The 27,242-nt window shown below is 40.2% G+C and overlaps 2 protein-coding genes across 2 annotated transcripts; one reads left to right on the forward strand and one right to left on the reverse strand.

Annotated features, from left to right (window-relative positions):
- Positions 1–1,841: 1,841 nt before the first annotated feature.
- On the reverse strand, positions 1,842–9,349 carry vamp3 (vesicle-associated membrane protein 3 (cellubrevin)). Its single transcript, XM_061069044.1, has 5 exons — positions 9,275–9,349; positions 6,716–6,794; positions 4,652–4,810; positions 4,263–4,314; positions 1,842–4,033 (listed from the first exon to the last, which is right to left on the reverse strand). Coding segments are annotated over exons 1-5 (309 nt in total). The 5' UTR covers positions 9,277–9,349; the 3' UTR covers positions 1,842–4,016.
- A 741-nt stretch (positions 9,350–10,090) lies between these two features.
- On the forward strand, positions 10,091–25,920 carry ccdc3b (coiled-coil domain containing 3b). The gene is made up of 4 exons (XM_061069251.1): positions 10,091–10,116; positions 11,223–11,603; positions 20,097–20,271; positions 25,633–25,920. Exons 1-4 carry the CDS (start codon positions 10,091–10,093, stop codon positions 25,918–25,920), a joined length of 870 nt encoding a protein of 289 aa, XP_060925234.1.
- Positions 25,921–27,242: the final 1,322 nt, after the last annotated feature.

Here is a 27,242-nt window from a genome sequence, read left to right on the forward strand (position 1 = left end):
GCACAGTAGGTTTCTGCGCAGGATGTGCGCAATGGGCTTCTGCGCAGGATGTGCGCAATGGGCTTCTGCGCATGATGTGCGCGCGCAGTTTTTTTTATCTAATTTTTTTAATTTAATTTAATTTAATTTCTTAATTTAATTTAATTAAATTAAGAAATAATTTTTTTTATATATATTTAATTTGAAATGGTTATGGTTCATTTTTGTTTTTAAATTGACGTATTATTAGATATTGTGCAATGAATAGGTGGTTAAAGTCCTGCCAACACGACAGCCTGCCATCTTACCCATGAGTTCGGACCCAGCTCCTGTGTCCGCTTGTGTCCTGGTTCCACCCATGGCAGCGTAGTGGCGTGGGGCTTGCTCATCCCTGCGGACCAGGGAGCGCATTTCTCCGCGCTGGTTCAGGGGTAAATGATGCTGGTCTTCACAGGTGACTGACCTACGCAAGCCTGTAGCCGCCCCCCACCCCCACAGGAGATTATGTGCTTGTGTGTGTGTGGGCCGCGGCGCTACCCGGTTCTTCCCGGCATTACGCTGCCGGTGCGAACATGGGCGAGGAAACGAGGCGGACCGCTTTTCGCGGCGCTTCTACCTCCGGTGTGTCCCGGGGTTAGAGGATGATGGCGTGACGTTAATATATTGTTTTACATTGCATGTGTCACGTCATGAAAATTCAGTCTCTTGTGCCGCCCTCTCGGTATTTTTCACCCTAGGCAACCGCCTATGTGCCTGTACCAGGAGCCGCCCCTGCTTCCAGGAGTGGGCGTGGTGGGTGCGGGCCCCGGGGTTTGTCGTCGGTTTCACGTGGACCTCCATGTTACGCAATAGAGCGACAACCCTGAGCTGAGCGTCCAGAACAGACGTCATCCGCCCTGCTGCTCACCAACGGGATTGACACCTGACCAGGAGCCCGGAGAGGGGATTCGATCAGTGATCAATAATCACAGTCATTCTTAAACAAGACCGCCAAAGGGTCACCTCTTAAATGTGACTATTGCTCTTTCTGTGATGGTTAAAGCTCCATATGTCAGGGGAGCTGTTGGCAAACATGGAACACAACATTCATTCATGTTTTATTTTACATTACCGGATTCTAAATATGTGTTCGCTGCTGAGGTGTTGTTACATTCAACATATTCGTTCCTACTACCATATTGGTTTCACACTGTTTTAAAACACTTTTCATGACATCTATATGACAAATCTCCATCCAGGCATCATGTACTTCACATTGATCGGTTTTATTAACGGACATGCGTATGATGTGGGCCTAAATCAACATATTATCTTGTTGCCACAATGTTATAAGTTGTTTTACTAAATAATAATGACACATTTAGTCCCCTCCTCTTCCCACATCATTGTTTTTTTCATTATCTTAAAATGAGGCCTTCATATCTGCCATAAGTATACAGGCAGTGAGTCCTCCATGCTGCACTGCCCTGTTTCTACAGAATGGGAAAACCAAAAGATTTGCTCTCGAGAAGGCATTTCACAGTCTTATGTAAAGGGTACTGTATGTTTGCCTTCATCTAGTAAAAAAGAGGGGGTGGGTAGAAAAGTAGTCAGTTGTAATCTGCACTCTCACTGCTAGATTTCTTCTCACTGAAAAATGAGACCAAAATACAAGTTAAATTTTTCACTGAAAACTTTAATAGTTGTGCTCTTAATTTGCTTTATTTGTGAGAGACAGATTAGGACTCAGATTCAATGAAATGTTCACATAGTAATCCTCTTCCATAGACTCCAACATGACCTGTGATACAGCAAGTCTTTGTTAGTCATCAACCTTTAGTCTGTTACAGATCAATAAGGGGAAAAAACACTCAGACATGGTATTGTGATTTAAGTTAAATCTATTTTATTCAAGCAAAAGGCATTCTGGGTCAACGAGTAGAATTGCACTTATTCAGGAAATAACTTTGCCTCCAATTTCTTATGAAGACAAAAGAGGATGATGAGAATTTCATATGTCTTGCATCATGCAAGCACTATGACTTACTGATGTCTTAAAAACTACTGAAAAGCCCAACATCAGCAGTTCTACTTTGATGAAATGCAATGTACAAGTAATCCAAAATAGTTTGTCTCATTAAAGCACAGTTATCAAAAAGATGGAAGCAGGAAAAGTGATCGTCCAGTGATGAACTTCTTTATTACACTCAAACACCCATGATGCTTGAGAGTGAGGTGAGCATCAAGCTAAGTTCTATATAAGGACTTGGCACAAAACACAATGGATAATAAAACCTAACTATCAAACATAGGGAGTGTTCTGTATTGATGGGGAGGGACAAATGCCTGACTGATTAAAGGTTAATAAGCCAAGCTGATTGATGCAAACAGCACAGTATTTGTCAGGACAGTCAGAGCATTCAGAAGCTCCTACACTCCTTGACTGACAGGTAAGTACAGTCAATAAGGTATGGCTGTAGTGTTGGCTGTTATCCAGTGAAACTGATTAAGGCATCCGTCTGAAACTACATGCTCCTTACTGTGCTTGAATATACGAAGAAAAACTTTCTGGCACGTCTTAGAGAGCACCCACTTTTGTGGGTATGGCAGTGTATCTTGCCATCGTCTGGCTGTGAGGTTGTTGTTTTAGCATAAAGGCACATGGTCTTAAGGCAAGCTCATGCTAGCTTATAATGTGAAGTAGTCCTTTCTCAAATGCTGCTTTCAGACATGCACTGAACTCTGGACATTCTCCTGAAATTGTCTAGAGGGGATGGACGTGAGGAAGCAATTGTCAGTCAGTTGTTTTTGAAAATTTTGCTGAACTTTTCCTGCCAGTTCCCAATTAAAAACTCCAGAGAATGTCCAACTGAGCCCTTGTTAGAGTACAGCAGGTAGACGTGCGGAAAATTCAGAGTGAGGAGGACATGTAAGTTACAATTCTAACCTGCAACTGGAAAAACTGGGAAAAAAACAAGAGTTCAAATATGTCAGGATGAATAAGAGGTGACATACACATAGAAGACCCTCCACAGCGAAATTTATACATCATTTCATGCCTCTTGCATGCTCTACCTAGGTGCCCCCCCTCGTCTGAACGCTTGGGAATTTTGCCAGTTGTTTTGAATGTGTCTGACCCTCACAATCTTCTGCTGTGTTCTTCATTTGTGAAAGACAAAGTCAGTTCATGTCTGAAAACGGCTGAATAGGGCGACAAGGACAGGTTGTATGAAATGGTTCAACAGCGTGTTAACAGCTCGTTTTTTTTGTTGGGGGTGGGGAAACAAATTGCTTTTTATTCCACCCTAGGTTTGAGGTATTATACAGAGAACTCAAAAAGCACTCAACCATGTGCATGAATAAAATTGGATCTTAAATTCCATTATTCATCAGAAAACTGTAAATGACGTGAAAAACAACAAACCCAATTATATTTAAAAATTCGGATATATATCTAAAATATTGGCATTATATGCTGAAAAGCAGAAATGTTCAGTTGGAGTTGAAAAAGGGGCATATCTACATTTTAATGCAGAACAACTGTTAGAATCTAAATGGACAAACAAAAAAAAACAAAGGCACTTATCTTAACCTGGCAAGCAAAATCACGACTATTAATACAGTAAAAGATAACAAGTAAATATAAGTGTAGGAGAATTTACACCAATATTCTTCAATTCTAGTCCTGAGTTTGGAACGTGAGTGTGTGTGTGTGTGCGCGAGTACTTTGTCATACGGTCAAAAGGGGATTTATTTATATTCAGTAATGTTTTTGTTGTTTGAGTCAAATTACCGGCTTGTTTCTGTATGTATCTTTCTGCTTTCTTTGGCATCGCACTCATATAAAAGTTTACTGATGTCTGGTATGTACACACACAAACACACACACACAGACACAGGGCAATCCAGGACAAGGAATGAAGCCCCGCCGCCGGGGGAGGGGCAGAATATTGTGGAGCTCAGTAGCAAGTAATCACTTGACCTCTTCCTCATTTATCAACGTTGCTCCTCTCCTCGTCTTCATTGTTTCCTCCACTCCTCCCTCCACCATTGTTGTTTTACGATTGACTCCAAACTGTGAGTGAAGTAAAGAATTTAAGTTTAATAACTTGCATAAACTTGTTGATTTCACCCGAGGAAATTGGCAGATTTTATTACTATAAGAATCACTAATTTAAATGCAAACTAAATCAACATACAGTAAATAACAATCAATAAGTCGACAATCTGAGGTAAATCTGTTATTTCAATCTGTTAAGTAATTACTTTTATACATTTTACAACAACATAGGCTTGATACTTACTAATAATGATGATGATGATGATCACTATGACAGCTATGAGGATGGCCCACATCTGCAGGGGGGAAATATTGAGTAAATTCAGTGCAACACACTTCAACTGGAGTTATGATATTAATGTATTTAAATAAAATAATTTTGACTGATCAGCTGTATTATTAATTTATTTTTACTAATACAATTTTTGTATTTGCATGACATGTTACCAACTCTGGTAAATGGAAAATGTATTATGATTGTAGTGGAGGTGAATAATTTATCTTTATTGCTGCCAAAATGAGAAATTTGTCAGTATCAGTATAATTTCTACCTCTTTCATTATGCAGACTGGTAGTATGGGGTTTATTTATTAGCAGTTACAGTGCAATTTGGAGCAAACTGTGTTTAGACACCTTGATGTTCTTCCACCAGTACTTCCTCTTCAGCTTAGCGGCACTGGTCTCAAACTGGGAGGCTCCGGCCTGCAGTGCGTCTGCTCTGTCGTCCAGCTCAGACAGCTTTTGGTCACGTTCCAGTACTTTGTCCACATTAACGCGCATGATGTCCACCACCTACACACAAACGAGAATACACATGTACAACATTGATGGCAAGAGTGCTTTTGAGTATTAAGTAACCGCTCAACAGTTACCTGACAAAACCACTAATCAGCAGAGATTGTGCCTTTCAAGGTTTAATTGTATACACAGTTAAGCATTATAACGGAGTTCACGTAAAAAAAAGCAGACGTGTGTGTACACAAAAATATTGCAGAATAAACATAACCTATATGTTCCACTGATCCAAAAACCCAACTTAATGCCACTCCTCTCAGACAGAGTGGCAGGGCACAGGGGAGTGTGTAAGCCCATGCAGACCTTACATAACCATGGAGATGGTGATTATATAAACTTCAGGCAGCCAATTGAAGGCTTTGCCGGACACGTTAAGGTAAAAATTCTGTGTAGGAGGGGCTACCTTCACAGTGACCACAAGTGAGAACGAGAGAGGGAGAGGAGGGTAAAGGGGTTAAGAGGGACAACCACGGAAGACCGAGATTTGGCAGCCGTTTCTTCCTCGTGGCTGCACTGACACGATTCTGAGAATAAATAGTCTCTTCTCTTTTACTGAATGTTCTCCGGCATGTGAGCTGTCATGCAGAGGCAGAGCTACTGACACCACACTTTGGTGATTCTAAGACACTGTTGTGCTTCTGTAATGCTATTGTCTGCTTGAGACAGACATCAAGGAGCAGGGGAGTCACAGATGAGAGAGAGAGGACTCAGAGTTTATGGCTGAAAAAAAAAAATATATCAATAAATGCTCCAATATTAGATGTAAGTTCAGCACATACTAGCTGCCTTGGGTCACAATAGCCTTGTAAATACTAAATCAGAAAGTCTACCGCAGGAAAACAATAGACGTCTTGGCTGTCCCCCCAACCAGCTAATAATAACTCACAGAGAAGTTGGCAATATACTTCCTTTTTCAAATCGACCTTAATAGCTACTTTTACTTCGCTAATTCGGTATTGTTTTCTATTGACTTCTGTAATATTTACCACCAAGCCATGAAATCACTTTCACTTATGTTGCTGACAATAACGACAGGGATGGTAACTAGAAAGAAAACGTACATCCTAACATAAACATAGTTTGTGCAAGGTAGAGTCAACTTATATCCACCGCAGGCTGAAGGTACATCTCTTCCACCTACAACTTGGTTAAAAGGATGATGTCTATTAACCAATTAAAAAAATAAAATAATAATAATTAAGTTTAGTAGCACTTATATGTAGCACTTACATGTAGCACTTGGTTTTTCTTTTGAAATGAATGTACTTACATGATTCTTGCTGTTCTGGGTTTGTACCCTCATGGTTGAATGCACTTATTGTAAATTTCTTTGGATAAAAGCGTAAGCTAAATGAAATGTAATGTACTGACATGAATAATAAGTCGGTGTGAACCCTCTGCAGCTTAAGGAGCTGTCATGACTCAGTGTGATCAGCTGACTCTGGCTGTGACTGGCCCCGGCACACTGATCTGAGCTCAGTACGGGTTTGTTGAATATATGGATTCTACTAGTATGTACCTGCAGGGGAGCTAACACTAGCTAACAGCTGTCAGCAGATATAAGGCTAATGTAGTGTCACGTAACCAGTGCAGATAAATTCATATTAGTGAGCAGCTAAATTTCTGTCTCTTCCCAGTATGTGCTCATAGTGATAAAAGAGGATGTGCTTGCTTAGTTGAAGCATCTGCTATTGACAGTGCTTGTGTTGCAACTTAGCAAGCAAAACGGGTCATAATAAGCAGAAAAGAGCAGAGGTCATTGAATGTGTGTATTCTAAGCGTAATACATACATTGGCTGAGACTGTTGTATTTTGGGGATTACCATAACTATATAGCAGTGAGAAAGCAAAAGTCTGAGGGTTTAACTGGACCTCGGCAGCCAGTAATTTGAAAGATCTTACCTCATCCACCTGGGCCTGGGTCTGCTGCATGCGCTTGTTGCTTGAGCCGGCAGCAGAGCCTTCTGGAACGTTGGCCGACCTAAAAATGAAGAGTAAAAAGAAGATTGGATTTAAACATTATATTGCATACCACGTAACTCAATGTCCATATAAAATGTTAATGTTAAGGCATTTATCTATGGTATTAAATAAGTCTGAAACCATAATCATCATAACTGGAACCATGATCATTTAAACACTGAGGGTGGATAATATCATGTCTGTGGATGAAGGATAACTGTGAAGCAAGAACACACTAGGTGGTGATGATATGGCTAAATGAACGGGAGACCACAAGATCGGCTGCAGGATTAATGCTTCACGTCAACGCTTCATAACAGTCAAAACACTGACAATAGAGAGCTGAATGAAATAGTTGGAGGGTAAACAACATTTAAAATGGGAGAAACATAACAGCTTTTTTCTAAGTTTGTTCTTTATTTTAATTACCAACATGGTTAGCTACTGCCACCCTCTTACTTGAGGCAACAATGCTCTTAAGTTGAGGTATGTACACATAACTGTCAGGATCATACAGGGATTACTATGACTGTGGGATTTTACAGCATATACCCACACTTCTCAGATTTAGCCCAGATGATAAGAAAACCAAGGCAGCTGTAGATGGGCCACTTTCTTTACATGCAAAACAGTCATTACACATATCTAGCAGGATCACCAATGTACACACTTAACATTTTGCCTTCAACCCATCTCATTTTCTTAAACAAACCTACAAATGAAACTGTTTCCCACTAGCAGGACAAACCATTTTATTAAATTTTTGATAAATATATGCTCCATATAAAATTAAGTTATTAAATCAAGGTATGGAACTACCGGTAGGACCTACTGACAAACTCAAATCCACTCAGATCTACTATGGCTGGTATAAGTAGAAGATGGTGCTTATTTATTTCAAGATTACAATAATGAGATGAATTTATGCTTACTGTAGACTAGTGTTGCCTGGTATACAATGCTAGAAAGGTATTGTGATACTCAATATAAGTGAGGGCAGTATTATTTTCTTTCATAGGGCCCAAAACTGCTAGCCTCGCCCCCAGTCAGATAGAGTGTGTAAACAGTATAGTGCAAACATCTGTCAGCACTACAGTCGGGACTGCAGCTGACACCCAACTTACAAGACAAGTGCAGATAACAGCTGACTATGCATTTTACACCGAAATAAGCATGTACTGTATATGCAGGTTTTTAAAAGTACTTTTAAGACTGCCACTATGCTTGCAGTTGCGGCTGCTACCAGGTTCTCAAAAAACTGCAAGGTCACAGGTAAATTAGCCATTTGATAAATTTATATAAATTTAATCTGTAGTTTGATTTTATTTTTCACAATCAAAGAATCTTAAGCCTTTACTACCAACAACTAGGAGCCAGCAAACATGTCCATGCCATTGTGAATAGAGCCTCTCCCATGTATCTCTGTGTAAGATGTTTACACAACGTTAACACTACCAGTCATATGTCATAGCAATTGAATGAGAAATTGTATTGGAAGAGATACTTTCTCTTTGATGTATTACTTTTTGGCTTTTGCATTTGGCACAAATCACAGATCGATTTTCAATACACATAATAATAATAATAATAATAACAACACTATTTATTATATATACATATAAAATTATCATTGAGAAGGAATACTGTTGTCACAAAAGGCACGCATAAAAATAATTAGAATCTGTAACGCAATTTATTAGCGATTTAATCTAATTATTTCTCTATTTTAAAAGGTACTTTTACAATTCTGATGTGATCTCATTCATAAACACAGAAATACAGTAGTCACATGGTACATAGGTAGACGAATATCATCCAAACAAGTCCAATCCAGTTGCTGACAGATATTTTCAGGGAATAAAATCTTCCATAACGTGAAAGTTCTTTGTGCGATCTTTGGAAAGTGCACGTACATTGTTTTGACAGACTTCCTGTGTGTGGTGGCAGGTAGTGGTGGGGTGGGACTAAGGGATGGGGGAGGTTAATGGAAAAAGGAAAACAATAGACCTCTTGGCTTTCCTCCCAACCAGTTAACAATAACTCACAGAAAGTTGGCAGTATATATACTTCCTTTTTCAAATCAACTCAATCGCTACTTTTACTTCGCTAACCTGCTATTGTTTTCCATTGACTTCTGTAATATTTACCACCAAGCCATGAAATCACTTTCACTTATGTTGCTGACAATAACAGCAGGGATGGTAACTAGAAAGAAAACATACATCCTAACTTCAAACTAGTTTGTGTAAGGCAGAGTCGACCTATAGCTTGTTTTTGACGAAGCTTCCAAACATTGCTCCAGCTAGCTTAGCTTAGCTACACCCGAGTACTTGTTGCATGCTAAAAGCAACGCAGCAAAGTTTTGGGCGTAGCTTTATGTTCTGTGATCCCGTTCCACCAAACCTCCCGGAAGCCCGCTGCGTTACACACAGTTTGACAACGTTTCTACCCCTTGAAATGTTTATTTGAAAGCAACTATTAGAAACTTAAGAGACTTACATGTTGAGAGGATAGTTCTGAGAACGACGCTGCTGCTGCTAGCTTGTTAGCTCAAGCTAAGTGTCAAGCCGTAACAGTCAGTGGTCCCTCTGTTGGCTGTGCTGCCTTCGCGGAAATGGGACATGTGATGCATCAGCCCCATTAGAAGATTATTTTACTAAATAAAAACAAGAAATTGTGGGTTTTCCTTTTTCTATTCAATACACTAACATATACCAATATTTTAAATCAATGTAAATCCTAAAGAATAACTTTTTTGTTCAATGAATTTATAAACTTAAATGGTAAAGCCCATTCCTCTCTTTTAATAAACTTTCCATTCATTGTATTACGCTGCACAAAACGACTCAGTACTATTTGATTACTCAATAATATATTATCCATAAACTGGCTCTAATATGAGAAACGTTTGATTGATTTTTGTCAAAGCATAAAAGTGAAGTTAAAGTTAAACGCGTAGGATGGGCACTTGAAGGCATCATTAAAGAGGCAGCGCACTTTGGCCCTCTTCACATAACTCAAATTATTAACGCATAACATCAGATTAAAACATTGAAAATAACACATAACTAGATATTATGGAAATATATCAAATTAGCGGGTAACCTATAAGAGTAACCTCTCAAATATGTGTATTTACAACCTTTATTCATTAAATTGATCATCAGTCCAGGAGCTGTAGAAGGAAAGGCGACCACCCGAGCCCGTGATCAGCATGTGACTTCACTTGTATCTTCAAAGTTATCCACAGTCTTTTCAGCACGTGTTTCGCAGCTGTAATTGAAAAATATGTCCGATGATTCTCTTATTAAGTCAATGTTACTCAGTGAAGTGACAGTAAGGTAACATAGATGCAGCCATCCAGCTCTGAATCACACTTTCATGTGGGTTTTAGGAAGGAGCATTTCACTCTCAGGCTCAAGGCTCAAGTATTATCAGTGTATGATTTAATTGAGAAGAGTTTTGTTATAATTATTATCAGTGCCTTTTAAAAACACACATCATGATGATAATAATATATCAATAATTGAAGATTTACTTGATGATGCTGCCCCCCAGAGGCAGTAGTTGTATCTAAAGTACAATGTTACATATTAAGTCCACTTTTTCATGGAACTAAGGGATTGTCACTCACCTGATAAAGGTGCATTTCTTGTTCAGTTTTGACTTAAAAGGACGGTCTGAAATATATTACTAAACCCATGCACAAAAAGCTCAGATTGGGCCTTCATGATATCTTTTGCTTTTAAAATACAGGGTCGTACAGGTTTCTGAATGTGCTGTAATCATGTTGAGCCAGTAGAGACTCAACCCTGGGATCATCTGATCCATGGCCAGACGCCTCGTCCATTGTGCCACTGGTCCATTCACTTCGTCCCTGGGTGATGTTTAGCTGCTTTTGCCTCTGAGTTTCTCACTGTCTTTCAACAATGGCTGGTTTCTATTAGCTGCTTGGGATGTCAGTCTATACCTGAGAATCGTCACTAGAGAGCGCTCCTGATCTAGTTTGAATTCTAACCTCGGTGTTTGATCACTTTGCTGTAAAGAAATCACAGAGGGGTTTTGCTGCATGAACCAAATGCGACATAATCTCTGAACACTGGAGCTGGAGGATTTGTTGAGTTTTATAGAGAGTTTTTAATGTTTTTATTTCACACATGTTTGAATGCATTTGCTCCTCCTGGTCTCATTTACAAAGGTGAGAGGTGAAGCTGTTGCAGGGGATGCTGCTGTGATTGGGCTGATCCACCGATGGTTTTTACGCAGAGAGCAGGGACCCCAGATAAGTCACCATCTGTCCTGGGCTTCAACTGTGAATAGTAGTAGATCTGCTGGAAGGATGTGCACGGTATAAAAAACCAAGAAGTTTTCTTTCTTTTTTTCTCTTTTCCTGACTTCATCCATCAGCAACCATCGTGCGCCTCCGTGCGCCTCAGTGACCCAGCAGACGTCCCACTCTGTGCCGGATCATGTGGATTATTGTGGCGCTGGTCCTGGTGGCGGCGGGTCCCGGGGGGAGCTGGGGGTGTCAGCTGCCCCACGACTGGAGACCGCAGACCGAAGCGTGCCGGGCCGAGCTGGCGGAGATCATCGTCTTTGCCAAGGTGCTGGCTCTGCACAAGGAGTCGTACAGTATGTACAACTACCTGCCGTGGCAGCACGACACAGACCTGCTCTTCTCCGCAGAGATCGAGCTGCTGTGCGACCAGTCGTGGGGCAGTATGCTGGAGGTGCCTGCCGGCTCCAGGTTCAATGTCACCGGCCTGGGATACTTCCCCTGCTTCTCCTACAGTGTCACCAAAGACAACAACTACTACTTCTTCCTCAGGTGAGACACATCACGTCCCTGGTGTTCCTTGTTCCAACAAAACATAAGAATCCAAAATGAGTGAAAAGATTCAGCTCATATTTATGACATTGGAAAAAAAATTGTTACCCACTTAAAAATGGTAACAAACTATTTTTTTTTAAATTATGTAAGCAATTAAATTAATTTAACGTGTTAACTTTAAGTTACAAATTAGTTGTACTTATTGAAGTAATTTTCTATGTTGTGCCATCAATTTTCTGACTCCTTTATTTGTAGAATGCTTTAATTGGCAAAAGGTCAGTGAGTGATAATAATATTTGATATATAATAGGTATTGAATTGTTTGACAGACTCTAAACAGTAAGGTAAGTAATGTTAGGTCTGTGATAAAAAAAGGTTGACATAATTGAGTTTTGGACTAGAGTAAAATCCTAATTTGATGATGATGACATATTCAATCAGTCTACTGCAGCCAGTTCATTACAGCATATCCGTCAAAACTAGACATTCAATGGGAAGCAAAATTAAAAGGAAACAAACATTTGTACGTGAAAGAGCCGTAACACAAATGCACATTTCATTTATAGTTTATATAGTAGTAATAGTAATAGTTTTTGAGTGGACCATGTGGTAAAAGACTGTGGAGACAGGGACCTCCAGATGTCTCTCAGTCATACACTTGAATTACATCTTCAATTGCTCCACTATTTGATGTCCCAGAGCCTGGGAGCCATCTCACACAGGACAAACATGAATTAAATGTTTAAACTAAAAGAAAGACGTTAGTGGCTCAGTGAGCCCCTCTAGGTGAACCATGTAGAGGGGATTGGCACAGCTGAGCTACCAGAGAGAGACACACAAGGGACATGGGAGAAGCACAGAGACACAGAGAGACAAGGACTGATGAGCAAAGCTCATAGAGGGGGCACACATGGAGAGACTGCCGAGATGCAAGACCGAGGTGCCTGCTTGAAAGCTGATTGCCAGCAGTTACTGCTTGCAAGTTTACGTTTAGAGTTTGGTGACTTTATGTTTGACTTTCTGAAATAAAATGTTAAAGCCTGACCGTTGTGGTGCGACCCCCCCGGTGGCATCTTCGTATGCCACAGGATACAGTATAATATAAAATCCACAGACTGAACCTTACCTCCTCTTTTTCTCTCTAATAAAAACCAGCCACTCTCAATACCTTTGCTGAGATCAGAACAGAAACACCCTGCGGTCAGATGGATGTGGCACAACCCGCTCTCTTTCTCTTTTAATCAGTATCTGACGATGTATTGATTTCAGTTTAATAATGTGTTTAAATAACCTGCCAATGTTTCCACTTAGAATGCAAATGAAAACACTACGTCTGTTGCATTCCTGCCAGTGTAATTACAGCGCCAGACATTTCCTAACAGCTTAAAGGTAAACTACAAAGTATTGCTGCTCAGAGTTATCAGCACAGCCAGCGGTGGATCACCTTAGTGTCGGCCCGGCACTGATGAAATAAGCCAGTATTCCATTTGATGAAGACAACGTGTGCTGACAGGCCTTTCTGATATTTCCCTCACATTCTGCTTTTTCTCTTAAACAGATGAAGACATAGATATTGAAGGAGAGAGGAAAGGGGCGGGGGGGGGGGGGGGGGGGACGGACTATAAAGCATTCCTCTAGTTTAATCTCTGGCTGTCCCACATGAGGGTCTTCAGCAGGGCCAACATCAAAAGTATGGTGTATGTTACATATCACATACGATAAAAAAAATCACACTTGCATAATGGACCAAGTAGAGAAAGAGGAAGAGTGTTAAAGAAGATTTTCATGAAGAATACATAGAGGCCAAATTGCAGTGGAAGGGTCTGTTTATTCCAACAGCTGCTCCAGCTTTTATAACCTTTGATAAACAACATTGCTACCAGTTGTGTGTGCATCCTTCGATGTGTTTGTGTTCTGACTACAGCCAAGTTTGATCAACACAAGTAAGGGCAAAGTGACGTGTTATATGACATAAATCTGTGCAAAGAGCAAAAGCAATATATTCCCCCCTTTTGGGTCCTTAGACCCCAAAACTATGTGTCAACAAATCACTCCAAAGCACTTACATCAACAAAAATCTGATTCAATAAAACAAATCAAACTTTCTTCAACACCAAGTGTAAAAACATGTGTTGTATCTGAGTGACATATGACCAATATATTTTATTGTTACGAATAAAGTTGTATATGTAGTTTTTACTTAAACTTTAGACTCATTCATGATAGATGACTACACGAAACATATTGTCAAATCAATGTAGTTGTTTTAAGTTTAAATGTCGTTATTAACTATACCTGATTAATCCGAAACAATTGTAAATCATAGGCATCGGGAGGTCCCAGTCAGGGCACAAGGTGATAAAAGAAATAAAAGATGGAAATATACACCAGCACAGCCCTTAATGGAACAACAACAACAACAAAGGAAACTATGCCACAATGTTTTCTATGCTACTAGTTTCTTTTGTATAATATATATAGACTGCACCTGGGAGAGGAACTTAGAGAAGTAAGAATTTTACCAAAATTTCACTTACGATTTGTTTATCTTTTATTGTTGCACATAACAATACATCCTTTAAACTCTATTGGTGGTATTGAAATATATAGCACTTCAAAGCTAGGGCTGCTAGCAGCATTCTGCAGGCCAGGCCTATGTCTTGTGTTATTGTGGTCTGTCTGGTAATGAAAATGAATGTGAAGGTGAGCGACGTTCACTCTCCCTCACCTTCACGTTAATTTGTATATATGTAAACTCATTCATTCAGCTCAGTTCGATGAAAGCTCTAGGTTGGTCAAAATTAAATGTGTAAAATGGCCAAAATAGCCTCTAAATCCAAAGTGGCCAACTTCCTCTTGCATTAATCAAATCGGTGAACCTCTTCCACCAAACAAACTTCTTCTTCTTCTTCTTTACTGGTGCCTCAGACAGCTCATTGCTGCATTCACAGCTCACCTGTGGAAGCTCAGGAGCTGGTACAGAGCTCACATGCTCCTCCTCCTCTACCTCCTTCTGGCTGCTCTGTCTGACCTGCCCCTCTGATTGTTCTCTAAGGTGTTGGATCTTTGAGCGTAGGGCAACATTTGACTTGGTTTGAGACTTCAGCTTTACTTCCACCTCGTTGCATCTCTCCTGAAGTTTTCTCCAATCAATCTGTAAACTCAGAAGAGTCTTCTGTGTTTCGCAGAGCTGGATATTGAGGGCAGCACTGAAACTCTTCTCCTGTACCAGCACCAGTTCCAAGAGCTCCAGATTTTTATTTTGCAGATTCTCTTTCTCCTGTCTGAGTTCTGATTCCCGCTCACTTGGCTCTTGAATTACAGTGTCGTCTGCCACCTTTTCTACCGCCTCCGGTTCCACAAAGCAGTCACCCCCCTCGACTTGTTTTTTCTTGCACAACATTACTGTGCGCATGGTGTCATCGTACATGATGAACATTTGTTTAATCTTCTGAAGTTCTTTTTTGTTCTTCTCATCATTCTCCTTTGTCCTCAGTTCTTCAAGGTACAGCGGAATATGTATCCGCTGTTGGTCACTCATCTTGTGTGCCATTATGGTCTTTTCCTCCATTTATTGCACTGTTGAGTTTAGTTGTTCAGGTGATTACTCTGAATACGTTAAGCTGAAAGAATAACACTTGTTTGTGACTTACTATTTAACTCCACCCAGGCTTCACATACAGTAACACTTCATAGGATTCATTCAGCAAATATTTCCTTGCAGTCAGTTTGCTTTAATGGTCCTAGGTTCCTTTGATGTCTTGGGCTGTTGTAAAGGTTAAAGATTGATACGATCTGAAGAGAAACAAGAGAATGTTTTTGAATGAGAGTCAAGTTCTCTTGCCCTTTAGAGCAAGAGTGGATGACATCATCGCCAGAGTGAGAGCAGGTCTGACGTGCTTCTAAAACTTTGACCATTAAACTCTTAAACTGCTCTCAAACCCACAAATCACTGAGTCAAATCGTTAAGTCACTGTGAAATCTATCAGACCTAGACTTTTGGTTCTATGAGGAGTACCAAGGAGCTCTCCATCCACTTTAATGTTAAATCAGAGCTGACATTTCTGGAAGGAGCCTTAACACTTTTTTAACTTTAACCACAAAATAAAAAATGATTGTGAAAAGGACTTTTAGTGTAGATACAATTCCGTCCTTTCACATTTTAGGGAGGGTTGTGTGTATCATGTACTGATAATCAACTTTCTGTAAATTGGTTTGGATTAAATCTTCAGCTAAATAAATGCATTGTGATGTAATGATAAAGATCTATCAGCAAACAACAAACTAGTAGAATTAAAAGTTATTAAGGCCAATTTATGCCTCTCCGTTTTTTCTATTACGGACAGATAAGACCGTGAAACGTCCTCTCCGAGGGCTTCGGACAGCTTTTCGTACACGTCTGATTTTTCTAACTATCCGTCTTCATGTTGAAGACCCGACGGACCGCTCTTGGCTGTGATTGGTCCGCGAACGACATAATTTCCGTATGACGTCATTTCCGGTGGCTCGTTAGAGCACTGAGGGCATGTGTGCACGGTCACATACGGTTATAACGAGCTTTCAAAACGGCGCTAGCAGGCTAGGCTAGCGGGCTAGGCTAGCCACCATGCAAACTGCGGTGGTAACAGTGCAAGAACCCGCCGTCACGACTTTAATTCCACTTCTATCATGACACTGTTTCTACAATACCGTCAGGTTAGAAGCAAACACTGGATAGTAGTAGTTAGTGTCGGGAGTCCCTGCTGACTGTGTGTGGAAGCTGGGGGGAGCTAGGTCCGTGTAGCTTCCAGCTACATGTAGCCTCAAGCAGATTCAAGCTGTGGAATCAGCAACACAGTTCGGAAACAAGACCGGGGAACCGCCGCGCTAAGAAACGATTACATCAGCATTTTGACCCGCTGGGTGTCACTTTATTTAGTTCTGTTAGTTGCCATGGTTCAGTGTGTGGGACGCAAGCTAACATGTAAACAGAGACACATGGACTTCTTCTTCCCAAATGGGGTAGGCTTCTCTGAGCTCGTCTTCCGTTGCGCCACCTATGGGTTTGGCGGTGAATTTTTTCCGGACGTAGACTGACGGAGAAGTAAAAATCAAAAAGACTCTTTGTCTCCCGCTGAGACCTCTCCGAGAAACGTACACGTAGTAGTATATAAGAGCCTTTAGATGAGGAACCTACAATCGAAATGATGCAGTTACTGTTTAGGCAGGACGAGGGGCAACCACCCGGCCTGAGCGATGAAGCCTATGCGCAAGTGCAAACAGCTGTAGTTTACTGAGTGGCCACTAGAGGCCGGCTCCAAGAACCAGTCAATTCCCATTGACTCCCATGTTGAAAAGGCCAAATTAAGAGCAGAATTAAATCTGTTTACAGCCTGGTTCAAAAATGCTTTTAGTCTCAATCACTTAGTTCTTCCTTCATGAGAAATGTACGCGGGGGTGACATCACTCGTTTAGATAATAAAGAGGCTTTCAATTATGCATAATTATCAATTGATTGACAGGTGACGCCACAGTTAGCTTGTCACTCTGGCTTCTCTCGTTCATTTGTTCCGTTATTGGGATGATTTAGGTGACAAACTTACGATCATGTATTTAGTTATTAATTGATGGTGTAGGATCATTTATGCTTGTCACTTCGGTCACTTTAACACTGAGTCCTGACTGTTAGTGTCACATCTCATGTTGTACTGAGCCGTAACATGTTGACTGGTCATTTTTCATTTTTCAATGCAGCCTCATAAACTCTGGAGCGAATCAAACAAGAACTAAGTAAACTTAATGAGAGGCGGAGGACTAGTGGCAGAAACTTGGACTATGGGCAGAAAAGGTCTCTGGTTCGTCTCTGGTTCGATTCCACGGAGAAACAACAAAGAGACGAACCTGGATTGATCTGTCCAAAAATCCAAGAGGATTCTCCCTACCCTGTCTAGTGCCCCTGAGCAAGGCACCTTACTCCCCCAACATCTGCTCCCCGGGCGCCGTACATGGCTGCCCACTGCTCTGTGTGTCCTGCACCAGATGGGTTAAAAGCAGAGGTTAAATTTCCCTCCTTGCATGAGTGTGCTTGTGTTTGGGACAAATAAATATATCTTAATCTATCTTAATGTACTGATCAGGATCCTAATAACTTGTGATGAGTGTTTATTAGTTAAAGTGAGAGCAGGTCAGAGGGGAGGAGGTCACAGGAACTCCAGCTCGGCACAAACCAACCTTCTGATCATTGAGCAGCTTTTCAGAGAGTTTCTTTCTGGTCCACACCAGAGAGACACTCTGTGTTTGTTTCCACTGTTCTTTAACAAAGTCACTGACCTGCTTCACGTAGCGCTCCTCTCATCTCACTGTGTGTGTTGTTCCGAGTGAGTGAGTGGGAGCGGAGCCTTTGGGCCTGTGTGTGTGTGTGTGTCGAGCACGCACACGCACACAAACACACACACACATTTTCGCCTGCTTCTTGTATTTCACCTGATGGCCCATATGTTGATGATTAAAAACAATTACGTGAAAGCGAGCGGTGTTCATTCCAGCGAGAGTTCATCATTTGTAAAGTGATTTGTTCAGTTCAGTGTTCATTGAACTTGTTGATGCACAGCACTGGTTGCAAAGGTGACAGATTTATGCGATCTGAAGAGAAACAAGAGAGTGTTGGAGTTTCGCCTTTATAACAGATTCACAGTAAACTGCCATTAGAACAAACGAAGAAGAAGAAGAAGAAGAAGAAGCTATGACAATTAAGTATGAAACCGTGCAGTGCAGGCTGAGTGGGGGAGAGAAGGCAGTTCCAGTAGATGGTGGTGGTTCATCTTGGTGTTGGTAGCCAACTGCAAATGTGATTATGTATTGTTGAGTATGGGGTGATGTCAAAAGAAGGCTTTTATTTAGAAGATTTTCAATGCAGGTTTCAGTTAATCACAACTCCAGGCACCAGTTTGTCTTCCCAGTTGTGATGGTAACAACATCCTGACGTTATTCTTGTAATCAGCCGAGCGATTTCTATCACAAATATCCTGGAGCTTTAGTCACTACAGAGCTCTGTTTAAGTGCAGGTCTGATGGTGATTAAGAGGCAATGATTACTCCAGTAAACAGATGCAGTGGCGTTCTGTTGAACACTTCCTTCATATTATTACTGAGCCCCTGGGATTGTACCTTACACAGATGTATCACAACAATTTTCCATGCATCTTTATTTCCTCTACTTCTCATGATAAAAGTGCTGTTTGATTTTATCTGATGTGTTACTTAGCAACATTGCACCCAAACATTCATACCGAGCGAGTGAGGAGCTGTCTGCAACATCAGCCACTGTATTAAGAGGCCAAAACTGTAAGGTTCCCATTGCAGTCTCCAGTGGATGTTCATTTCCTGTTACAAAAGCCTCAACAACACTGTCTCCTACTTAAACAGTTTTTCCAATCAATCATGAGTATAAGCTCTCGGGACAGGGCAAATCAGAGCCGCAGCTTAGAGAGAAACACAACGAGGAGGATCTCCCCCTGGACCCTAAAATTAGACAGATTGAGTGCACGCTGCTGTTCGCCATGGAAACCCCAGACTTTATCTCACTCCTCGAGATTTTTGAATTTGCCTCAAAAGAAAACAGATCCCCCAGATATTTAAAAATAGTTTTTTTTGTCCCTTTTGTCAGGTTCACTTATTTTTCCAATGCAGATAAATCCAGACAAGTTCACACGGATCCACACTTCTTCTGACCTGGTTACTGCGCTTACATTTGACCTTTGACTTCTCTATGTTGAGGGAAAACATCAGCTTTCTTCTCACTCTTTCAGCGCACACACACAAGCACACACAAACACAAGCACACACACATACAACCACACACCGTTTCTGATAGGCACAACCAAACTTTTGATGTCCCTGGAGGGATGCGAGATGGAGTCCAGATGTATGGAAAAAAATGCTGCTTTCTCCCTCACACACACACACACACACACACACACACACACACACACACACACACACACACACACACACACACACACACACACACACACACACACACACACACAGACATACACACACACACTGAAGGAGAAAATATAAAACATGCACAGTGGATCCCTTTGGCTTGTAATTTGTTGACTTGAATCATCTATAATGCTTAAATTTGAAAAATAGACCAGGGTCTGTTAGCAATTCTGCATATAAATAAATGTTTGGGTGTTTTGTTCCAAACGTTCCATCTTTCACTGTTGACATGTGTGTTCCAACTTTGTTTGTTGCTATAGAGACTCAGTGAAACAGATTCCACGATTAAAAAGGTTTGAATCTCTTCATTTGGTTTTGATTTAACTAGATTATCCTTGTAATAAAGTCAGGAGTCATTATCGCAAAAAATGTTGTTGTTCAAAATGTTTACAGCTTTGGTTTTACCAGAGCTGCAAAAGCATCTGTGTCTGTGTTTTTTCCAAATGATTAAATGTTTGTAGATGTTCATGTTCTCAAATCCATCTTCTCCCTTTCTGCCAAGCAGGATGGATGAGAACTACAACATTGTCCCTCATGGAGTGAACTTCCAGGACCCCATCTTCCCTGACACTCCAGACAACCATCGCATGTTTGCAAGCCTCTTCCAGTTTTCCAATTGCACTCCCGGCACTCAGGTCCACACCTTCACCCCAGAGTGGGAGGCTCAGGAGGACAGCAGGGTACGTGGCTGCTCACTAACACCAGCATTGATAAAATGTCTGATTATTTTGAAGTTGTCGGTTTCACATTCAGTTTGTGCAGAAGACATCTATCGTTATTATAATATATAAAAACGCACACAAGGGAAAGAGTTCAATCATCCTAAATAGCTTGAGAATTGCGGTGCACCCCCAAAAAAGTAAATATCACATGCTGTTGTTTTCAAAGGGAAATTACAAAGAGCCTGGCAAGCTCAATACGTTCTTAAGGCATGGCAAACCAAATGCACATTTCCTGAGGTTTCTGTCAGACAAAGAACTCTCTATGTTAAAAGGAATAATTTAACTATTTACAACACTTTGGTAAACCATGTTGTTCTTTTAATAGAATATTTTCTAATGCTCAAAGAAAAGAGCCCCAATGTTTGAATGCCATAATATGGAGATAATGGTTTTTGACTGGTTAAAGTATTTTAATTGATTGCACTATTATAACACTGTCAGGCTTATGGTGGAGTATGAGGAGAAGTATCAGTGGAACCATGTCGTCTATTTCATCACACATTCTTCTTTTTTGTAAAAATCTAGTTCCTACTTAACCAACATTGACTACATGTACAGCAATATTCTGACTATTCCAGCCAAGCAGGTTATGTGTTAATCAACGTTTGTTAGTTTGTCAATTTGATGCATTATGCACTACTGGACAGATGGAGGGAGGCAGTATGGGTCAGGAAGCAACCCGTTAAAGTTTGGTGCAGATTTGGATCGGGGCGGATTCAGGATCTTTTTAAGGATTCAGGATAAGGTGATTTTCATTGATTCCATATAGAATTATGTGTGAACTTTGATGAAAAAATTCAGACATAATAAGGGTATCAATTTCATATAAAGCCACAAATACTTCTGGATCTATTGGATTTCATTGCGATTTCATCGGGATGTAACCGCTGTATGGTAACAAATAGAGAAATGAAATGAAACATGAGAAATGTATTGTGGGCCTGTTTCAATGTAAGGGAACACCTGGGCCTTGGCGAAAGTATGCACTCTACTGATTGCAGTTCTAATTCTGAATAAGACATTATTTAGATTATAATGTTTACATCTAATTCCATTGATATTCATCTGTCATAGTATGATTATGACTGACGGACAAAATGATGTCGCAAAAGGCTGTGAAAATCTTAATAGGAAGTTATAATGTGATAAAGATGTAAACATGTCTACATGTATTTAAAAGACAGTTTTCACAATTTATTGATTGATCAAAAAGTTGATTGATTAAAATATGACGCTTGGGATTAATCAATAATAAAAATCATTATTAGTCACAGACATCAGATTAAATTAATCACAGAAGACACTTTAACATTATTAAACCAAGTTGAACCAGAGAACATGATAGCGATTGAAGGAGGAGGAGGATTATATTGAATGAATGGAAAAACCATAACTTTCCTCAGGGAGTTGTTTTAAAGGAATTCATGGAAATGAAGAAATCGCAAACTTAATTAGAACCAGGGTAAATGAAGACGCCATGAAAATAAATTACGACACTTAATCACAAAATAGCTCCTGGGTTACACACGTGCAGATTGATGATGAGAGAAACGAAAAGCGTGAGAGCATCTGAAAGTCACCACCCTGTGTAAAGCTTGTTACACACATATTGATGGAGATACGATTTAAAGATGACCTGAAACAATAAGCATGAGCTCCAGTCATCACCTCCCTGTCACTGCCTGATCAAAGCTCATTTGCACAAAAACACCTTTGGCAAACACCTGGTTCTACTTCACTCTGTAAACTCCACAGTTTCTGAGTCGGCGTGCCAGTATATAAATGGTTTCCAGTCACTCACCACTTCTTTATCCCCTTTAATGAATCTAAACCATTGGCAGGATCCCCATGATTTAGCTCATTCATCTTCTTCTGTTTCCAATAATTTGCTAACAATTCATAAAAGCAACAAGAAAAACCTGCCATGAGTAACGAGAATGAAAACATGGTTTGTATTTCCATTAACAACAAACTTTTGGGTCAGGCCTGTGATTATAATTACGGAGCAGCGTTTAGATAACAGCGTTGCTTTCTTACATCATTCTCATGATTAGATTTCCTCTTTGAAAAATAAAAACAGACATTGTTTTTTTTTGTGGAACCGAGCAACCATTGTTTGGACAAAAAAACACAAACTCACATTAGAGTAGATCATGCTACATCCATCACATCATCCAGACCAAAGTAAATCAAATGGCCTGTATTCATCTGAACTTTTATCAGCAATAAAAACTAACAAGCTGGGTTTTCTCACAGTTTTTGTTCCTGACACTAATGGAGAATTATTAGCTAGGGAAGGGCGGCAGAGAATCTCCCAACTTGTCGGCTGCACACTGAGGCAAAACAAACTGCTGCTAATGTCGTAAAACTTTTAGTGTCCATTAACATGGTGCAATAAAGTTTTTATGTTAAAGCACAGGATGCACAAGCATCCATCTGCTTTTCCTTAGAAAGGTTTCAAATAGGCTCCCTCAAGAGCAGAAGCTTCCGTCCTGCAATGAGATAAAGCTATATATCTGTTTTTTTTCACTCTGGATCACATCAAAGTTAAAGTCCTGCTGGGTGCTGAGGGTGCACCACATGGATCCTCTTTGTTGCCTCTAACAAACTCAGGATGGGCATTTACCTGGCAGGGGGGGTCTACAGAATTGCATTGTGGGGTGTGTGGGACCCATGTGTTTTTAGAGCTTGAACCACACTAGAATAAAAAGGTCAATATTTCCTCCTCAGCTGCTTTTATTTTAATCTGTCTCAGTGTCATGAAGATGCAGAAATAAAGAAAGAAGAACATCACTTAATTCAATTTCAGTAATATCAGTTTAAAACCTATAAATGTGTTTTAGCTAGTGGTAAATACTCACTGCTGTGCTTTACATGATAAGGTTTATTCTTCTTCACTGGTGCTGTAAATATCTATATTTATCAATTTATCACGTTAAAAAAATTGTAACGTTATATCTCATCTCTGCTGCTCTGGATGCCTGACCATTGCTTCAGCGTCTCCACTGATTGGTTGATGCTTCAGCAACATGAACTTGCACAGTGGTCTCATGGAATAATATGCAATATCACAATGTTACAGAAATGGTACTTTTGTAATTTTTTATAACTAAATCTCAGGATCTTCAGTCTCATGACAATATGCCCATATATGTATAATTTCTGTCTTGCTGGTCAAGCTCTATGTCAGACATGTGGTATAAACAAGTATTCTCAACATGAAGGCTTTATACTATGTCCATGTGAGACGGGCTTATGAAAGAGGCAGGTTTATATTGTATGTCTCTATCATTACAGCAAGTAATGCAGTAACCAGTGCTGTGGGCCGGCAGCCGGCAGCACATTTTTAACATTTCCTCAAAACCCTCAGCGGTTGTTATCTGATGGCTGGGAATTTACATCAGTGTTTCCCGCTGGCCCATGTGGAAGCGTTAGGATCTGTGGAGGAAATCCACACTCAGGCAGACAGGCATGCAGTCACAGGCATCTGGAGCTCATTTTTTTGGTACCTAGGAAAGGTCTGGGCCTTTGGATCATCTGTCGCAGGCATGTTGGGTTTCATCTCACAGTGGCGAATTTTGAAACAGAGTATGTTGTCTCCACATTTTCCTTACTCAAGATTTATCTCTCCTCTATATCTGGAACTACAGTCTGGAACGACCCTAAATTATCTTTGGCTGGTTCACAAAAAAGCAGCACTAACTGTACATGGTAACGGTTAAATTCTTTACATATGTTGTTTCCACAAACTGTTCCACTGCAAGAAGGTATAATCTCAGAAATACTTTTTTCGTTCTGTACTCTCTCCTTTTTAGGCTAAAAGTAATTTTTTGGACTCACTCTTATACAAACAGTGGAACATGTTAATAGACCCATGAGCTTTTGCAAATGGTGGTCTGCCAAAAGAGCAGGACAGCAATTTTCTCAACATCTAGTATCAAAGCAGCTTATCTATCAGGTCTTACGTCATAAATGTTACACAAATACATCAAATCTGAAGTTAGTGTTTAGTGCGAGCCATGACGGAACAAAATCCAAGTATAATTCCACTCAAACGGCACAGTGGGAAATCTTGAGTAGAAGTTGATCCTGGCATCTTTAGAGCAGCACATTGCAAAGAGCAACCTGAACCTCAATGATCAGTCATTTGTGAGGTGCCAAGCTTTGGTTTGGAAACTGAGAATGACTTTCTTTTTTTTTTTTCTCAAAACACCACAAGAAATATCCAACTATGACCATAAATCTAATCCTCAGTGCTGGAAAGGATGTGGGGAAATAGGAGACTTTTCCCACATTTTTGGGGGTTGTCCTTAATTACACTCTTAAGTTAAATAAGGAAATAGGAGAAATTCTGTAGTTAGACCACTTGAACCACATGAGTTGATTTTAGCTGACACATCTCTAAGAGGAATGGGGTGGGGGGGTGGGGGGGTATGCTCAGAGCTCTTGTGTTATTAGACCATTAAATTATAGGCTTAAGCCTCATCCACCTATAGGTTCGTACTTTGGACCCAAACACTGAAGGCTGTGAACTGTGTGGAAACATGAGTTTGCAACTGTGGATGGACACTTCTTTAGGGAGATGGATTTCTGTTGTGTTAGTACTTAGCTAATAAGTGAACAGATACTGTCAATATTTAATATGAAGATGGAGGGTTAATGTTTAAGTATGTTTAAACTCTGTCTCGTGTATTCCTCCTCAAAGGTGAAGCCAAAGCGCTGGTGGCTGCAGTATAGGTTATTAATCCTGCCTCCTCCATCCTAGTGAACGGGACATCGGTCAGATTAAAAAGACAAAGTACACGTCATTTAAATAGTCCTCAAAGATGGTCTCTGTCATTTTACTTAGTTATAATCACACTGATGTATAGTTAAGAACACATTTTTCCATTAAGTTTGCTTTTAAATAGCTCTGAGTTGAAAATACCTTTTGAATGAGAAATCTTCAAGAAACACAAGCAAGTCCTGCTGTCCTTTTACATATGTACAACTTCTGAAGATACTATGACCTGGACGACTGAGAACAGAGTGAAACGTCATGACTGACAGCTGAGACTGACTCGTGAACTATTTTTCCGTTTACACATCCTAGATTGAGACCCGGCTTCTGCCTCCAAATATGCAAAATGGCAGAGTTCATATTTTGGTTTCGTATTATCCATTTTTATATGTTAGTAACTCCATAATAGCAACACTACAGGTGGATGAAAAGCTGCGTGAGACTTAAAAATAAATGTTCAAAAAAGGAATTTGACTGGTACATTTTTAAATGGATTGTATTTGCTGTATAAAGAACATGAAATCTTCCTCTCTTCACAGTTGCTGTGCTCCGCGGTGCAGAAAGCTCTGTTCGAGGAGGAAGAGAGGGTGAGGACTCTCTCCCAGAAGGTGCGCACCTTGGAGAAAGCCAATGGCCATCTGCGCGAAAAGGTGAAGACCATGAAGCGTCTGCTGCGCCAGGCCCAACGAGAAACCACAAAGGAGCAGCAGACCCTTAACCTCAAACAGCTTTACGAGCCGAAGTCGCCCCACCCAGATCAGGACACTACCCAGGACCAGAAGAACCCTCCCCCCAAAAAGGCCCTCTCCAAGAAGCTGAAAAACTAGACTGTAAACCCACTTTCACTCCCCATGAAGCATCAGCGACAGAGCAGACTGGTTGAAGGGCAGGGGGAGGTGACAGCAACAGCAGCAAGGAGTGGATGAAAGTAGCAAATTTGGCTTTAATTACAATTTCATTACTATTTAATGTTAATTAAAAAAAATAGCAAATTTCATGAAACGCCCCCTTAACCAACTGTTGTTGTAATTCCTGGTAAAACCTGGGCCAGTAAATCTATCATCAACAAAGGGTTAATGCCATTATTCAAATATGCTTATTCTCTCCGAAGTGAACCTGTCTCCATTAGATTCATTCAGTGGCAGCACAATAACTATCCAAACTTTTCCAAACAATTCAAACTGGCAGATGAGTTGATAAATATGTGGACAATGTTCAAGCATTTGAAATTCAAGATCTCTTCTTTATCATTTGTTTCTTTTCTGTGCTGGACACATTATGCGTTGTTTAAATGTTATAGAAATAGAATTTCTTATTTCAAAAATGTGGTCTGAATAACACAGGATGGATTTATCACTTAGAGTTGCAGTTCTTATCTGCATTGGGTGTCATACATAATTTGTTGTGAGCATTTTAAATTGTGTGTGTGGAAGCATTGCATGCACACAATGCTTTGACTCTGTATATGAGTGTGCAGACACAGGAGCAGCTGTGTCAAAGTTCAAATGTTGCAAGATCCACTATTACATCATTCGTCTTTTCTACCTTTGCCGGGTTTTCATTAGCTCTTTTCATCTATTTATACCCTCAGAAACAAGTGATTCTTCACAACCAGGAAACTGCTTCCCTAGAGTGATTTTTTCCTACATGTAACACAAATTGTACTGAATGAGAACACGGTGCTGAGCACCCATTGAGTCCAGCCAGTGAGCCTGGCGTGGTACAGGCTTTTTCTGTGTCAGAAATGAGAGTTTGCTTCATTATACTTTCTATATTTGCTTTTGTTATCTATATTTGTGCTTTCCTCTTAACTATAAACATGTGGTTTGCAAAAGCATAATCATTTGTGTCACCAGTCATTGTATTTTCTTTTTTTAAATAAATAAATGAACTTTTACAAAACTTCTTATGTGGATGTTTTTATTGTCAGAGATTATACCCTGCAAATTAACCCTATGTTTGGTTTTCAGTGTCATTTGAAAGAATAGAGGTTCACAGGTATGAGTCGTCTTGAGAGTTGCAGATCGGTTCCCAATGTGCTGTTATAACAACTTCTTAGTCTGAAGCAGTTCTGATTCTTTAACTGTCTTCAGAGACGTTACCCTTATAAATGTTCTAAAATCACTTTCCTCCACAGGGTCGATTAAAA

The sequence above is a fragment of the Limanda limanda genome, chromosome 4 (genome assembly GCF_963576545.1).
Source record: "Limanda limanda chromosome 4, fLimLim1.1, whole genome shotgun sequence".
In the NCBI taxonomy this organism is placed as follows: domain Eukaryota; kingdom Metazoa; phylum Chordata; class Actinopteri; order Pleuronectiformes; family Pleuronectidae; genus Limanda; species Limanda limanda.

Bases quoted from the DNA above. Each gene is read 5' to 3' on its own strand.
- vamp3 (XM_061069044.1), bottom strand. The intron at 4,811-6,715 runs GTAAGATCTTTC...GTTTGTGTGTAG, and splicing joins CCCAGGCCCAGGTGGATGAG to GTGGTGGACATCATGCGCGT. The intron at 4,315-4,651 runs GTGTCTAAACAC...TCCCCCCTGCAG, and splicing joins ACTGGTGGAAGAACATCAAG to ATGTGGGCCATCCTCATAGC.
- ccdc3b (XM_061069251.1), top strand. From the start codon at position 10,091: ATGTTACTCAGTGAAGTGACAGTAAG. The intron at 10,117-11,222 runs GTAACATAGATG...GTGACCCAGCAG, and splicing joins CTCAGTGAAGTGACAGTAAG to ACGTCCCACTCTGTGCCGGA. The intron at 11,604-20,096 runs GTGAGACACATC...TCTGCCAAGCAG, and splicing joins AACTACTACTTCTTCCTCAG to GATGGATGAGAACTACAACA.